The 16,490-nt window shown below is 33.8% G+C and overlaps 3 protein-coding genes across 5 annotated transcripts in view; 2 read left to right on the top strand and 1 right to left on the bottom strand.

Annotated features, from left to right (window-relative positions):
• Nucleotides 1-7,951, top strand: part of cfap43 (cilia and flagella associated protein 43) — an 18,202-nt gene extending 10,251 nt beyond the window's left edge. Inside the window, exons 17-27 of the mRNA XM_056471462.1 lie at nucleotides 917-1,016; nucleotides 2,109-2,216; nucleotides 2,452-2,538; nucleotides 2,624-2,712; nucleotides 2,794-2,986; nucleotides 4,810-4,922; nucleotides 5,014-5,173; nucleotides 5,515-5,679; nucleotides 5,902-5,982; nucleotides 6,083-6,236; nucleotides 7,776-7,951. Coding sequence (XP_056327437.1) covers nucleotides 917-1,016; nucleotides 2,109-2,216; nucleotides 2,452-2,538; nucleotides 2,624-2,712; nucleotides 2,794-2,986; nucleotides 4,810-4,922; nucleotides 5,014-5,173; nucleotides 5,515-5,679; nucleotides 5,902-5,982; nucleotides 6,083-6,236; nucleotides 7,776-7,951 — 1,426 coding nt within the window. The remainder of the gene's footprint in view (nucleotides 1-916; nucleotides 1,017-2,108; nucleotides 2,217-2,451; nucleotides 2,539-2,623; nucleotides 2,713-2,793; nucleotides 2,987-4,809; nucleotides 4,923-5,013; nucleotides 5,174-5,514; nucleotides 5,680-5,901; nucleotides 5,983-6,082; nucleotides 6,237-7,775) is intronic.
• Nucleotides 7,952-8,069: 118 nt separating this feature from the next.
• On the bottom strand, nucleotides 8,070-10,642 carry sfr1 (SWI5-dependent homologous recombination repair protein 1). The gene is made up of 3 exons (XM_056471316.1): nucleotides 10,412-10,642; nucleotides 9,919-10,248; nucleotides 8,070-8,304 (listed from the first exon to the last, which is right to left on the bottom strand). The coding sequence occupies exons 1-3, from the start codon at nucleotides 10,496-10,498 to the stop codon at nucleotides 8,113-8,115; spliced, it is 609 nt and encodes a 202-aa protein (XP_056327291.1). The 5' UTR covers nucleotides 10,499-10,642; the 3' UTR covers nucleotides 8,070-8,112.
• Nucleotides 10,643-15,859: 5,217 nt separating this feature from the next.
• col17a1b (collagen, type XVII, alpha 1b) overlaps nucleotides 15,860-16,490 on the top strand; it is a 37,505-nt gene continuing 36,874 nt past the window's right edge. For 2 of the 3 annotated variants that reach the window (XM_056471250.1, XM_056471248.1), the window contains exon 1: nucleotides 15,861-16,037. The gene's annotated coding sequence lies outside the window, so the exon portion shown is untranslated. Of the gene's footprint in view, nucleotides 16,038-16,490 lie in introns of all 3 variants that reach the window. The other variant, XM_056471249.1, reaches the window with a different exon arrangement.

The following is a 16,490-nucleotide window of genomic DNA, read 5'->3' as shown; positions in this document are numbered from 1 at the left end:
CACTTAATTAAAGATCTCGAAGAGAATAAATGAAGGATGCTGCATATACTCCCTCAAACACATCTCTTATAACCATTTAGGTGTGAAACATGTGAAAAAACAATTAGTAAGAAAAATGACTAACAATGCAATTTGAAAACAACATGTCTCAGTGAAGAAAATGTTTGGAGCGCATATTTGATGCCTAAGAAGTTAAAATGCAAACCTATAAATCCATTACTTTTTTACTAAATGGAAATAGGTCTAAAAACTACTGTTTATTGCAATAAGTATATTACAAGAAGTTATATTATTAAATATTCATCTTTAAAAATATCATTTTTTAATTTTTAAATGTTTGTTATGTTTCCAGCCAGGTTTTAGTGAAATTGCAATATTGTCAAAAACACAGAACTTTCAGTTCTAAAAAGGCCTAAATACATGCAAGTGATTTTTTTACTCTTCTCCAACTAACACAAACACTTGCGATCGGTTCATGAGATCGGCCAGATCAGCGAGTACCGATCAAGTCATCATGTGATTATCAGCCAATACTGATCTCAGACCGATCGATCGGAACATCCCTATTTTTTACTGACATTTGACAAGTACACTATTTTTCAAGTGTTTATGGTTATATGTTATGGACAAAAAAATTACATTTAATGTAATTAAAGTCATGACTAATGGTTATTTACCTTATTTCAGGATTGCCTTTTAGTGCCACATGTCAATCTGACTAGATAAAATCCACTATTTTTATAAATCAAGGTTAATAAAACAGAAAATTATTTGCAAAAGCTGTTTCTGAGTAGATTTATGCCAGACCAGCAGTTCAGTTGTCAGATGACTGTCAGAATGACAGTTAACAGATGAACACAATTCAGTCAGGATCACTTTCATTAAATATATATGGATATATTTAGCATGCAGTTAGAGTTGGCGGGATGGTTCTGTTCTGGGCAAAACTCCATGCACGTGTCCATGCAGGCAGGCATGGACAGGAGTGGGGAGCGCAGCAGCGAGTCAACGTGGAGGTAACAGAACAGAATTCAAAAGTGTTCATAAACAATTTAGACAAGAGGCTGATTACCACATACTAATACTATGAACAGATATCAGAAATGAGCTAGGAGGAGTTGGGGATGATGGTAAAGGGAGTGTAGTATTTGTGAGCAGCCAAAAGCTGAGGAGAGATGGGATGTATGATTTAAATAGACCACTGTGACAGATGACCAGCTGACTGTCAGCTGATGCAAGCTTAATGTCTAACTGAGCAAACGACACGCTCCATTAATGCTATTGTGATAAACACAGTAAAACAAAGTGCATGGATTGTATTTTGTGTCATGTTTTAACAAAATGTATGCTATTTTTATCTGGGCTAATTAAAATGAGCAAAGGTCATGATTTTTGTTAAATGATGCATTTTTTCCAAACGCCATCATGAAAACCTAGAACTTTTAGAATGTTTCATTCTGTAAGACTTTCACTTTTTTAAGCTTCATGCTGGCACTATTGTTAGCATTGTTAATTTTCTTTTTTCTTGTTTTTTTTTTTTGTTTTTTTTTTTACTAAATATTTCCCAGCTGATGTTTAACTGAGAATTTTTTTTTTTTTAACTAAAACTTTAAACAATAGTTTCAATAGCTAATTTCTAATAATGAATTTCTTTTGTCTTCTCCATCATGACAGTACATAATATTTTTCTAGTTATTTTGCAAGATAGTAGTACTTCAATTAAAGTGCGATTAAAAGCTTAACTAGGGTTATTAGGTTATTTGGTTAACTTAGGTTATTTGGGCAAGTTAATGCAAAACAGTGGTTTGTTAAGTAGCCAATTGAAAAAACAGTCTTAAGGGGGCTAATAATATTGATCCTATTTTTTATTCCAGCCAAACTAAAGAAACATGAATTCCTTCAGAAGAAAAATAAAATTAGAAATACCGTGAAAATGTCCTTGCTCGGTTAGACATCACTTGGGAAAGTCTACACAGTAGATGAATAATAGCAGGTCTGATAAAAACAACAGGATGAATAAACATCATCTGACTAAATACATTTTTTGTGGATGAATTTACCCTTTAACTGCTCATCTATTACTTATCGATTGACTATTTATCTTTCAGGAGGAGCTCAAGATTGCGAATCTGGTTCACTCCATTCAAACAGAAGATGAGATCCTCACCAGAGAGAAACAGCTGAGCTTTAAACTAGAAAAGGCACGAATTGTAAAGGTGATCTTCGCTTGTATAAAAAATTGTCTCTTATCTCTTATTCAGCAGTGACATTGCATGTTTACAGTAACTCTACAACATCAGAAATTGGCAGCTATAACTTTCAATTATAATGTTCCCGATGATGACAAAAATGTCATGCAAGAACAAACTTGCGCAGCACACTAATCCGTTTCTTTGAGAGCGACTGTTTTGCACACGTTGGAGTGTATGAGTCACCTCTCTTTACTGACAGAATCAAATTGGGGAGGAATTGAAAAAGCACAAGGAGACTGTTGATGAGTTTAGAGAGGCGTATGAGAACGCGGTCGCTGAGGACAAAGTAAGATTACAAACATATCTTGCATATGCATATCCATAATGTTCTCACCAAGAAAGTCTCATCCCACCATCTTCCTATTTTAAAGATACTTGATAAAGGATTCCGCAAAGAGTTTTATGATGTCCCTGGACACTCAATTGACCAGCTCTATAAACTTTACAAACGTAGACCAAGGTATTGTTTCTGAAGATTTGCAGCTTGTATGTTCATAAGACATGCGTTTGTCCAGTCTTGAGTAAAGGTGTTGTTTGACAGGGTTCAGAGGATGAAAACACAGACTGAAAATAACCCATTTAAAGAAGGGGCAGCACCATCTGATGGACTCTCTGTGATGATGAAAACCATGGAGGAGTTGGACGCTCCAGAGCACATGCTGGAAGGCTTAGATCCAGCTGTGTGGGAGAGGTTTTGCCTGGCAAGACGGGCCAAAGTGGAAAGCGAACAAAAGGTAAGAATAGCTAGATAAGCTAAATGTCACCCTGATCAAATCTTAAAGAGAAAGTTCACCCAAAAATGGAAATTCACACATCATGTACTCACCCTCTTGAGTTCCTCTTGAGTTTCTAAGAGTGTTAGAAAGCAACTTCCATAGTACTTTGATCCTGCAATGGATGTCAATGGATGCTGCTTTACAACATTTTTCAAAATATCTTCTTCTGTAATTGACAGAAGAAAGAAACTCATAAAAGTATAGAACCACATGGTGAGAAACTTCATTTTGGGTGAACTATCACTTATAAGACACGTACATCATAATTCATAAAGCATTTTTTTTTGTTTTGTTTGTTTTTTTAGTCAGTCAGCTATTTACAAATTTTTTATTTACGATTTTGTTTATGATGCGCATAAAGTGTAAAGCAGTTTTCTCAACCACGCTCCTTGAGGACCACCAGCACTGGATGTTTTGGATGTCTCTTTGTCACACCCATTTCAGGTCTTTCAGTCTCTGCTAATGAGCTGATGATCTAAATCAGGTGTGTTTGGTTAAAGAGACATGGAAAATGTGCAGAGCTGGTGATCCTCCAGGAACGTGGTTGAGTAACTGGTGTAAAGTGTTTGTGTTATGTAGTTGTTGTTTTTTAAATCACATATTTTGCCGTTATACTACGCAGCTATATCTGTTCTCCAAAAAATAGTCCTTTTGTTCACCTAATATATTTTCTGGCTCTATGAAGCCCCTCCCTCAGTAATACGCAAAGGGCTCTGATTGGTCAGCTAGCCCAGTGTGTTGTGATTCAGTGTTTCTCAACCACACTACTGGAGGACCACCTACACTGCATGTTTTGGAGGTCTCCTTTGTGAGTCACACCCATTACAGGGTTTCAGTTTCTGCTAATGATCTGATGATCTGAATCAGGTGTGTTTGGTTAAGACATGGAGAATATGCAGAGCTGGTGGTCCTCCATGAACGTGGTTGAGAAACACTGTTCTAATTCACTGATCACCAAATCTGCATTCCATTTAACTTTTAGAAATACACTCGCAAACTTCCCAACCCTAACCCTTGTTCCCTTGAGGGAATCCCTGCCTCCATTTTAAAGTGTGTTCCACTTCAAGTGAATGAGGGAAGCTTACATGGACAAAGCCTCGATCCCTCAGTTTTGACTGAGGGAGTCATTCTGGTTACTATACTCACTACAGCACCTGTATGTCCCAGAATGCAATGTGATATTGACGTTACAACAGTATAGTTTCCAAGTGCTCAGTGTTTTAGGTCATTCCATATAAACTCATTTATAAGCTCTTTATAAACTCATTTATAAGCTTTATAAGCTCTTTTTTACAGCACTTAGTATGTCGGTTGAAGCACATTTCTGAATTTTCATTGCCTATCTTAGCCAATCGTAATTGCTTATTTTGGGTCAGTTTTCAATTGGAGAGAGGCTGGATTGGGCTTCCCCTACATTGTGTTTTGCTATTAGTTTACACTTGTGTAATGTAATCAATGATGTACATCCGAGGGAACAAGATGGAGGAAAGTTAGAGACCGTAGGGCATTTAAAATCTGACTGGAATGCAGCCCTAGTGCAAATTATCCAGAATGGTCACACCTTGGGCAGAGTTTGTGATGTCACAAACCCAGGAAGAAGCTTGTTGCTGTTTGTTGTAGGCAAATTCTGCAAAAGAAAGTATCTACCTTTGCATTGAAATTTGTGTAACAAATGTTACAAATGTTCTACACATTATACACGCTGATTACACATTACTCAAGAGTTCCATTTCAAAATGTGATATTATAATCAAGGACCCCTTTACGGCTGATTGTTGTAGGTCAAACTAAAGGCACTGACTCTGGCAGAAATGCAGGCCTTTCTTCAGAGGAGAATAGATGAGGATGACGAAGCTCAACTTGTAATAAAAAATCTCATCGATGAGCTTAATGGGTATGTTCATTATAAAAATCAAGAATGTCCCAGTGCAGAGGCGATTATAATACTTGAGGATCTCTGATTAGATGATTTCATCTCTTCCCAGGCTGTGTGATGAGAAGATGAGGTTTCGACTGGACAGTATGGTGCAGATTGTTCTTCAGCAGGGTCAGGTGGAGGTGGAGGCTGGAGACTTCATTGCTGACTATAGCAATGCTCTGCTGATCCAACGTAAAGTTGTTGAGGACCTGAACTGCACTATCAGGGTACAAAATTAACTATGTTTTGCTCACACTGTAAAATGTTATAGTGCTAATTAAAACTATCACTGCTGATTGTTTCACTTGTGTGCATTATCCAAATCATTAAGCAAATTAATGATAATGGCCATATGTAAGAAATGTGTAAACTGACAGATAAAGAGCGTAAATTCAGCTATTAAAATTAGATTTTAATGTAAAAAAAAAAACTATAGAAACATTCAATATTATCATCTAAATATGATATTATTATATATGATAGAATTATTCTATTTTAATTATTGCACTTATTTGCACATTTCTTAATTAATTTATTAATGTGAGTTTGTCGTGGTTTTTCCTGTTAGGCTTTAGGAGATCAGAAAATCACCACCATGGTGGAGTGTAAAGATTTCCGCAAAGGAATCATCCAGCAGGAGTGGGAACACAGGAGAATGAGGATGCAGCTGGAGGATCTCAGCAACAAAGCCAGAAACATACAGACGCTGCGCATCACTCAGGACATTCAAGATGTATGGATTTTATATATGGATTTATGTATGGATTTAAGCATTTATATAATTAGAAAACAGATTTTAATCATCTTCATTTATTTCAGGGGTTGGATAATGATTAAAATAATCTCAGTTTGTTTACTTTGGTCAGACTACAGTTGTCAAAGTAACCTAATGAAGATGAATTGATTTATGTATTGCAATTATAAATATTAGTTTCTCTGTATTTTCTCATGTCAGTACCTGAATGAAACAAATAATGACAACAGGGTGTCAAAGCAACTCACAACTCTGGAGAGGACCTTAGACTTACAAAAAACGGTAAGCTTCATTATGATTTGTCAAGCACCTATTAAAGATAGAGTGACTTTAATGAGTGTTTCAAACATAAAAGTTTGATTTAGCTCCGCTCTTGCCACAGGCTCATCAAAAGAAAGTTGAGATTTGCAAGAAACAGAAAAGGCAGCTGGACAGACAAGCTGCACAGATGCAGGAGAAGAACGCAGCCCTCGATTTGAGAGTGGCAGAAATGGAGATAACTGTCGCAGAGAGGAGAAATATTTACGAGGCTGCTGGTAACTGACTTTATTTGTTGCAAGTAATAATATACTTTTAGCAGAAACAGAGTGTGTGGTTTCACTGTTCAGGAACATGAGAGTATTTTTATTACACTACTATTTATAGATTTGGGGTCAATGCATTTCTTTCAAATAAATTTATTTAAATAAAATGTATTTATTTAACAGAAATCCACTGACCCCAAACCCTTGATCGGGGTAATCATTTATTTTTTTATTTAAACACTTAAATAATGTTGAAGTTCATTGCTTAAATGACAAAAAGTATGTTTCTAGCCTTAAAACAAAAGTGTTAGCAGCTTTTTTTTGTACATTAAAATGTGTTGTTTACATTTTTTAACACATATTTTTACCACGATTTACAGAAGCCACCGATTAACTTGGAATTTTAACAAGTTTACATATAAAAAGGCATATTTAAATTTGATATTTAAAGATTTACATTGGATCCCTAAAACGATTGACTGCGTTTATAAATATTTATATTTTAACACTATCCCTCAAAGCACATTCTGTTTTATTAATTTGTTAAATAACTTTTGTACATTTACAGATGAAGTCAGAATTATTAGCCCCCGTTTACTTTTTTACACCAATTTCTGTTTAATAGAGAGAAGATTTTTTCAACACATTTATAAACATAATAGTTTTAATAACTCATCTCTAATAACTGATTTATTTTATCTTTGCCATGATGACAGTCAATATTATTTGACTAGATATTTTTCAAGACACTTCTATACAGCTTAAAGTGACATTTAAAGACTTAACTAGGTTAATTAGATTAACTATGCAGGTTAGAGTAATTAGGCAAGTTATTGTATAAAGATTGTTTGTTTTGTAGACTATCAAAAAAAAGTATAGCTTAAAGAGGCTAATAATTTTGACCTTAAAATGGAGTTTAAAAAACTTTTTAAACTGCTTTTATTCTAGCCGAAATAAAACAAGACTTTCTCCAGAAGAAAAAATATTATTAGACATACTGTGAAAATGTTATGGCTCTGTTAAACATCGTTTGGGAAATATTTAAAAAAGAAAAACAAACAAAAAAAAATCTAAATCAAAGGGGGGCTAATAATTCTGACTTCAACTGTTATTTTGACTTTTTCAAGGTCAAATTAAGCAGAACAAAGTAGCTTAATCTGGAAAAAAATGATGCAGAATTGAGATAAAAGTATCATAAGTGACACTTAAACAGCAGAGATACATTAAATTGATCAGAAGTGCATTTTTGATTAATCATTTGACTACTGGAGTAATTCAGCTTAGCCTTCATATAAACAAAGCATGTATCTATATATTAACCATCATTTACTGATTACTGTCCATAAAATAAATAAAAACACTTCAAAAATATGTACGAACAGAAGTATATCGCATGTAATTAATACATATTTTAAATAAAAAATGATTTGTACATTCTGCCTATGGCTAATGAATTAGGACTCACCATAGCTCTTCATCCATATTTATTAATGGTGATAAAAATCCATCGGAGCCTGAACAGCTCACAAGATTTGATAACGTTTTTTCCAGCAATGGGAGATAACCAGGAGACAGAGTCAGACAAGAACTACCAGGACATCATCCTGAGAAAGAAGCTGCTGGCCATCGCCAGAGCTCAGTCTGAAGAGCTGCTCCTGCTGAGAGCGGAGCTGGAGAAACTGCGCATGAAGAACTTCCCATCTCTCTCTCAACTGCACTACAACTGAGTCAACATTCATAGCATAACAACTTTAACTGAACAATAAACGAAAAGTGCATTAAATTATGATACAGTTCAATCACTTGGCAATCTCTCTACTCAAACATTTTAATGAACAAAGCTTGCTGCAACCTGATTGAAATGTAAATAAAAATAACTGAAATGAATTCACGTGTCTGTGAAGTCTTCCTCTGTCCTATCAAAGTGCAGCAGTTTGTCATCAATCCCAAAGCTGTCAATAAGTTGCGACAGACTGGCTTGTTTTCCACCTGTGGCCAGTTCTTTCTGTAGTTCATACAGCACAGACTGAGAACAGGATCTCCATTTGTCTGTGAGTCTCTGCAACTCATTCAAGTCATTCTGTGGAGAGAGAAAAAATTGCTTCAAGAATGGCTTCCTATTATACTCTATCATATATTTATTTATTTATTTATTTGACATGGACATCACAATTACACTGGACAACCAAATGCATTTGTTTAAGTGTTTTAGCAGACTAGCTAATTCTTAACACCTGTCCACAGGAGGCTTGACATATTTAAAATATAATAGATACATATACACAACATTATTATTCTTTACATAAAATTACTGTAAGGACACCAATGGAACATGATTATTTAAACATTTAAAAAACAATTTAATAAAACTATCAAGACTAAAAAGGTTATGTTTACATAAAACATCACAATGATGCCATCGCATGGGCTTTAAGTCATATTTTGTGATATTGCAAAATACGTTGTTTGCTGTAATCATTTTTTTTTATTTGGATTACTGCAATATTACACGTCACCACAGGGATGCAGACAGAAACGTGAATATATTTTTATATTATGGCTGCACTGAAAAAATACTTTTTGTTGAGTGTTGCAATTACAATATTTCTAATGATAATTATTTTAAACTAAATTCATTTATTTATGTTAGGATCATGTTAAAATAAACACGCAATAGATATTTTTCTGTGCTAATTGTAAAGATATATATGTCAAGGTGAAAACATTTAGACTTTAAAACACTATAAATGACTGAAAACCACAGCAGGAATTATTATTGGCTGTTCTCATTGTCCTCTCTTGTCTTCCAGCATTAGCATTTATTTTCAGCACACAATTGCTTGGCACATAAAACTAATTTACTGCACTTCCCTGCGATACGGGTATTGTATATACTATTATCACGATAACGATACTTTTCGATATATTGTGCATTTTATATATTTATATATCTTAAGCAAAATTTTACGTTGTGTCTGTAATCATTCGTTTCTGAAAATAGTTTATATTTCATTATGTATTGCTACACTCTTGACCACTTCCCCTTAAGCTCTAAGTAAAGTGAGGAAAACATCACATATAGATTTTTGAGTATATACTTTAAAATGTAAAAAAAAATTAATAAATAAATTACCATAGTTGGGAAAACTTGTAGCGCAATGAATGGGAGAGTGCAACAAATATTTGTTTTTACAATCTAGCTTGCTCAAATAATAAAAGAAAACCTCCATGATGATGTTATAAAGACTTTCAGAAAAAGAAAAAAAAATGTGAGAGACTAAAAACGGCAGCCAGAGGAGAGAATAACCTCCAATGTACTGTCCTGCCCCTTATAGACGCTGCATTAGAAACGCCTCGCACAAGCATTAATTCGTTTTTTGTGATTTGAAGCAAAAAAGATAAACTACACTCATACAAATAAACTAAATACACATAAATGTTCATACGTTTTAAAAAAAATCTAAATATTAAAAACTTTTAAGGATTTAAGATGCTGATGACTGTTAAACGAGTCATAACAGGCTTGTCAAAAGAGTCCATTTAGAAACTGCTGATTAATTGATTCTTTATTGAATTTACAGTAAAGTCAATGTATCGTGATATATACAGTCATCGTGATATGAGAAGACTTATATCGTGATATTCGATTTTTTTTTGGTTGTCTCCCAGCCCTAATTTACAAATATATATTTACCTTTTTCCTGTACATCTTGACCATCTTTAATCTCCTCAAGGTTTCTGTTCTCTCCTTCACCGCTTTTCTCAGCGCTTCGCATTGCTGACTGGGGTGTTTTTGTGTGAGCTCAGCTGTGTGGTTTGAGTCTCTCTCCAGCTTCATGTCATTCCTGTTGACATCAGTATCTGTAGAGTCTCTGTCGTCTTTGACACCGTGTTTCTCTTCTCCCTGCTGTGAAGGCTGTAGCTCAGTGTCATCCTCTATTTTGAGTCGTTTTACCACACTGAGGGGAGACTTGAACGAGTGTCGAGATCTTTTTAACTTCTCCCTCAGCGAAGCACTCATGAACTATAACAAAAATATCAACAATGATTAAAAATAAGCTCAGACATGCAGCAAAATTAGGTTTTGAAAGATATATAAAAGTAAAAACGATGTATCTTTTTCGCTAATGTTAGTTTTATGTGAAAACAAGTATAATATATAAAGTCTAATTAACATTAGGCTGTACCTTTGTAGCACTGGACCTGTTTGAAGACTGCTCTGCGTTTGGCGTAGTTTCATTAGCTGCTGTTGGTTTTATCGGGGTTGTCTCCATGCTTTACAAGATACGAAAAGAAGAAAACGACTACATAACTTTATAATTTGTATTTTAGTACTCTCGTTAAAGCACAGTCCGAAACAAAACTGCGCAAATCTGATCTTCCATTTTTAAAATGGTCAGTGAACACTACTGTTTTGAAACTGGTGCCATTTCTTTTGTCGTCACTTCCCCGACTTTGTTGCGTCGTCGTTATTAACAAGAATCATGGGTAATGTAGTCTATGAGAACTTTTTTCGTAAATTTAGCTAAAATCATTTTGAGAGACGTAAACAGAGACAATGGGCCCAACGTATTTCCTGTTTTACATTTTTAATTTCTGTAGCTTCCGAGAATCCAAAAGAGACACATATCGATAAATATTATTGTGGTAGCTGTTTTAATATTAAGTTATGATTGAATTGTCTCTTGTTACAGTTATGAAATAGTTTTATAACAAGCAGGAAATGTTCATGGGCTAATGACATGACCACATTGAAATGGTCGAATAGCTGCATTAATGAAAGAAAATCGCTGTTCTTTAATTTGTAGTGATTTCGTTTTATGTATATTTTGTGAAGTCTTATGAGTAGGGCCAGACAGAATCTGCCAACATTTTGGGAGTATCATAACTAAAAACTTAATATATGAAATAAAAATATATAATACCTTTTTAAGATTTATTTAGTGTGTGTTTATAATGCAAAACCAATTAGATCCACTTATTTGGTAAATAAATCAAGTCTCTCATATATGATATATCTAATAAAAGACAGAAAATAATGCTTTACTAACTGTTTTGTAAATAGATCATATGAACATTTTATTATTTTATTATTATTATTATTATTATTATTATTATTATATCACAATAATATTAGTGAAATTAATTTAAAAACTCAACGAATATAAACTACTCATGAGATAACAGTTAGCACTTTCCAATATGAACAAACTAGCACATTAAAGCCATATTATCTTTGTATAATTTAATTTGCTGATTTAAGACATATTTTATACAATGAAGTTATAAAACCGTGGAAAGAAACTTTTGGGGAGAGTGGAGTCGAAAGTAATGTGGGACGAAATCGATTTTTTTAAAGCCCTGACAACATTTGCTTTCCAGGCTAACAGCACATTCAGCATGCAACGCTTGATGGAGCTGCCAAATTTCACCTGATTTCGGTGCCGTGTCCCACGGTTAGGTCTAAACATTTTTTTAAGTGCAAAAAAAAGTTAATTAGTGTAGCGGTTGTTTTTTTCTCATTACAAGTTGTGTTTCTCTTTTCATGTGTCACAGTAATGAACAATCAACAGGTTATTCAGTGCAGTAACACATCCAAGTTTGCAATGATGACTTAGTAAATCAGGTTTAAATGGCAAGAGTTCCTGTGGGGACAAAAGTAACACTGTTATTTATGTCCCACTGCTAATAGCCATGCCTTATTTTCACTTCCACATTAGTTTTCAGTGTTTTGACTCAGATGTTTTATAAGATTAATGCATATTGCAAAAAATAATATAATAATATTGAAAAAAGTTAGAAAATTGTAACATTTTGCATTGTTGGTTTGCTTTTGAAACATTTGATGGAACTGAAATTTAAAATGAAAATGCGGTTTAATTTTTTGTTTGCTAAAATTAAGGACAAAATATGTTTGCAGAGAACATGAACAAGGTCAGATATATTTAATATAAACAAGATTAAGCTAGTAAATATTGTTGTGTTACTTTTGACCCACCCAATGTGTTACTTTCGTCCCTGCTGACGGGGTCAAAAGTAACAATGTGCAACTTTTGTTTAAAGTGAAGTCATATTGGAGTTGTCCTACATTGATACAAAATAACACCTGATTTTTATAGAGCACTGTTGTGAGTTTGTAACCACAGCAAAAATATATTTCTTCTAAAAACATTATCTTTTAGAATGAGGTTTTTATGAAAAATGGTACTTTCTCTACTTTTTCTCTACTCTCCTCTTCCCTATTGAAAAAAACTCAATGCCTCAGAGTTTTGTTTTTATTATCTTTAATTCACACACAAAAAAAAAAACTCAGAAAATTGACATTTTAACAGATAACAGTTAGGCGGTATTGATTATTACATTAACTATTACAAAACAACAACTTAAAGGATTCCTGGGATGAATTAGAGGTAAAACTATAGTCATATTTCACTCAATCTATGCACAAAGTCAAAATGAATGATGCTGAAATGAATCAAACTCTGAATCATTACAATGATGAGCCCAGTTATGTAGCGTTTATATAACAGACGTGCCCAGTAAGCACTGTCTCCACACAGAAGAATTTGCATTTGGAGAAACATTGATAAACAATAACAGTTAAGTAACATTCATAAAGGGAAAACAATTTGAATCACATTGCATCTGTGGTTCAGAACATTCACGTGTTTATATGCAAGCTCACGACTGTTCTGCCTCTTCTGCAAATCCTGTTATAACTCGCTTGCCAGTGATACCATAATTGTTTAATAGCTGTGGACTCATCATGTTCTCTCACATTTTTTCCCGGTGATTTGAATGAGGTCTAGTTCAGTGGTCAGGGAGAGAGAGATGCACATGAGGTGGAATTAAAGCTTTTGTGAATCATGTGCATTTTGTGTATCAACAGGGTGTGGTCGATGGAAAAATGAAGAAAAAAAAAATCAATCTCAATATAAACAACACCCTTTCCCCTTGGGAAGACTGAATGTCCTCAATTCCATTTAGAATACTTGTATTGTTCAATGATTCAGCCGTTACCTCATGATTCACTGATAATGAGTAATTAACTTACATAAATATAGCATTCAATTTAAAAACCTGTAAAAATAATAATAGTAAAAAGAACATCCTTGAATGGGCTACGTGCACAGTGTTTTTCAACCCTCGGTAAACTTCCGGTGAAATGTTTAAATGACTATTTTAAATTTTATACAGTTCTTTTTACAGCAACAACATCATAATGTAATTAAAACACATTCAGTTAAATAAACTTGAGCATTCATTTAGTTGTTTGAGCATAAAACGCGACTGTGTTACTGCTAGACAAGTCAGTACCAGCAGGCTAGCACAGAAACTCCTTTCAAAATACTGAGGTAAAATAAATGTTTACAAATTTAAAGAGATGGCAGGTAAAAGGTAATTTAATGCAGTGTTTCTTGTTCGATCTGAGACCCACAATATATAAAATATCTATTAGGCAATGAAGATCACTTATTTTTTTTAAAGAAAACAGATCTTAAACGAGGCGTTTTCGCCACGGAAAGACAGTTTACCGGAAGATGTCGGGCTGGCTGGCTGAAAAGGCTGTGTGCATATAGCCCATTGCATTGGATATAAACATGATTTGGATTCTAAAAATATTCAATAAAACATTTTCTTTTCGGCTTCGTCGCTTTATTGAATTCTAAAAATATAAAAAAATAAAGACATAAAAATGGCTCAATGTACTGTATAAATATGTCTGAATTTTCATATTTAATGTTTTTACAGCTTAATTGTATTAAATAATTATGGGAAAATATCTAGGCAGAAAACTAATAGTATAAATGTGTCTTAAATATGTGCATATTTAAGAGTAGTTGGAAGTTTTTAGGATCATTCAGAATGAGTTAGTAAATGATTAATAAACTATTCAAATCAACATTTATATCTTATTATTCAGGCATATACTAAAAGTTAATTGTTTCTGTTAATAAATGTTTTAATAACAATTTTGTGACCTAATCTGAAGTAAGGACTATATATGCTTTATAAATCCCTAATAAATGATACAATTAAAGGCTCAGTATCAAATGAACTAATCTTTAAAAACCAGCAACTTCTCTCAAATAACTTGTTTGTAAATGATATAATATATAAAGGTGCAGCATGTAAGTTTGACACCCAGTGGTTGAACTAGGTATCACATTCCTGGATCAAAACAAACGCAAGCGCAGGTTGCCAGATTGACCAACAGGAGCGAGTCTGACGATCAAGCCTAAAGGCTGATTTAAACCGTGTTCTATATAAAAGCAAAGGCCTGCGACAGAGGGTATATTTTCCATATTAAAAGGAGTTTTTGTCCTAACACCTGAAATTGATATATTAGAAATGGTTTCTATTTCTTTCAGCTGAACAACAGGATAAACTGACAATGATCACCTCAGATAAACCTCATGTGATTTATTCAGTGTTAAACGCTAACAATGTGAGTTTAAATGTAATTTTACATGACTTTTATTGCCATACTACTGAAAGCAGCAACAGATAGTTCACCTCAGAATAAAATACACAAAACTCGTCATGTAGCGTGTTAGGACACGAGGTTACAATGTAATCTGCTCAGCTAATGTTTACGTTTGTAATATTTATATTATTTGCTAACTAATAACCTCATGTGGAACTCTGAATCTGCGTCTCATTTCGGAGTCTGCTACTGTCCACCGGAGGTCACATTTTTGTCACGAGTGCATGCTTTCAGAGCCTTTTTGAATAATTGAATGAAATATGCGGTTTTCCAACAAGACAACACCAAGTGATGAAATATAATTGGCTTAACTGGCGGGTAAAAAGGCAAAAACAAAGACAGCGTTCTGGCATGGAAAGCACATTTTTAAAGCAGAATATCTGACTTTACCATTGTTATTCAGATAAACAATAATGTTCACTTAGCATGTTTCTTAAATATCTGCAAACGTTTTATGGTATTTTTATGCTTAGAAGAGTCAAAAACTTACATACAGCACCTTTAATTTGGTAAAGAAAAAAGAATAATTAACAAAGTATGAAAATAAACAATCATTAAGCACATAATATATTTGATAATAAGTCAAGATTAGAACATTTGTATCTGCAATTATAATTTTATGTAATTATAATTTTACCGGTTATACTAAACATATTTTAAACCTTAATTGATTCCTGAAAGGTGCATGTGCTGATGAAATGTATTCCTTGAAAGCACTGATAGTTATTCATTGGTATTTGTCAGATTCATAAATGTAAACATGCAGTATAGCACCGCTGTTCTGCTTTTAAAAAGAAACAGAGCATGAAGGCCTGTCAGTCGTCAGCTCTATATACAGTATGTAAGCCTTTATGACCTACTGTAACTTACTGCAGCGAACATTATTTTACAGACTGTCAAATAAAACAATGGCTGAAAGGATTTATGTTTAAGACAGTAGTTGATTGAACCTACTACATTTCTCCAGATGAAGTTACTGACGCACAGATAAATCAAGCCACACCTGTGTTCACCTGAACATGCCCTACAGTTTTAGTTAACTGGAACATAAAGGATCAAAATTGCGATTCCCGAGGGTATTGTCTTCTTTAAAGCTCTGTCTGTGTGTATACCTGCCAGAAGACAGGGGAGTGGCTCGATATAAAATCCGACCCAGGAGTCCTGTGGAGACTTGCCTGTCAAAGCAGGGGGAAAATCAGCAAGAAAACGGCAGGTAACAACAGTCAGGCTGTACAGGTGAAGTTCACAGCCAGCTCTTCAGTGGACTTACTATCTACCTTCCAGAGAGGATAAACCTTTCTCTTCACAGTCTGAGAACAAAAAAGGTAAAACATTTTTGTTGTGAGAACATGAATGGTTTTGCTTTGGCACTTACATCAGATATTAAAATGTTTAATTAACTGTAATAAATATACACTGTAAAACCCAACGGTCAACTTTATCAAATGAAATGAGTGTAGTTAACTCAAAATTGACAGAAAGTTAATTCTACTCATTTGAAAAGAGTTTTAAACTCAGTGTTGAAGGTAATGAGTTAATTAAATACCTCATTACTTCAACTTAAATGAAGTAAGTTCACAGTACTTCTATAGATTAGTTTTTTAACTCAAATGGTTTGTAGCAATCAGTTTCCTCAAATGGTTTGAGTTGCCTTAACTTACTGGGTTTTACAGTACTCAGATTGTTTGAATTCTCTTCATTTATCGGGTTTTACTGTGCTAAAATTGCTTCATTTAGTCAAATGGATTAAGTTCACAGTACTCATTAGGATTAGTTTT

Source organism: Danio aesculapii, chromosome 13 (assembly GCF_903798145.1).
Source record: "Danio aesculapii chromosome 13, fDanAes4.1, whole genome shotgun sequence".
NCBI classification, from domain to species: domain Eukaryota; kingdom Metazoa; phylum Chordata; class Actinopteri; order Cypriniformes; family Danionidae; genus Danio; species Danio aesculapii.
This window is presented reverse-complemented; position numbering and strand designations above follow the sequence as displayed.

What these genes read in the sequence shown, in the direction of transcription:
- sfr1 (XM_056471316.1), bottom strand. Translation starts at nt 10,498, where the DNA reads ATGGAGACAACCCCGATAAAACCAACAGCAGCTAATGAAACTACGCCA. An exon ending in ACAGGTCCAGTGCTACAAAG is followed by an intron (nt 10,249 to 10,411) that starts GTACAGCCTAAT and finishes TTTTTGTTATAG; the next exon opens with TTCATGAGTGCTTCGCTGAG. An exon ending in TCAAGATGTACAGGAAAAAG is followed by an intron (nt 8,305 to 9,918) that starts GTAAATATATAT and finishes CTCTCTCCACAG; the next exon opens with AATGACTTGAATGAGTTGCA.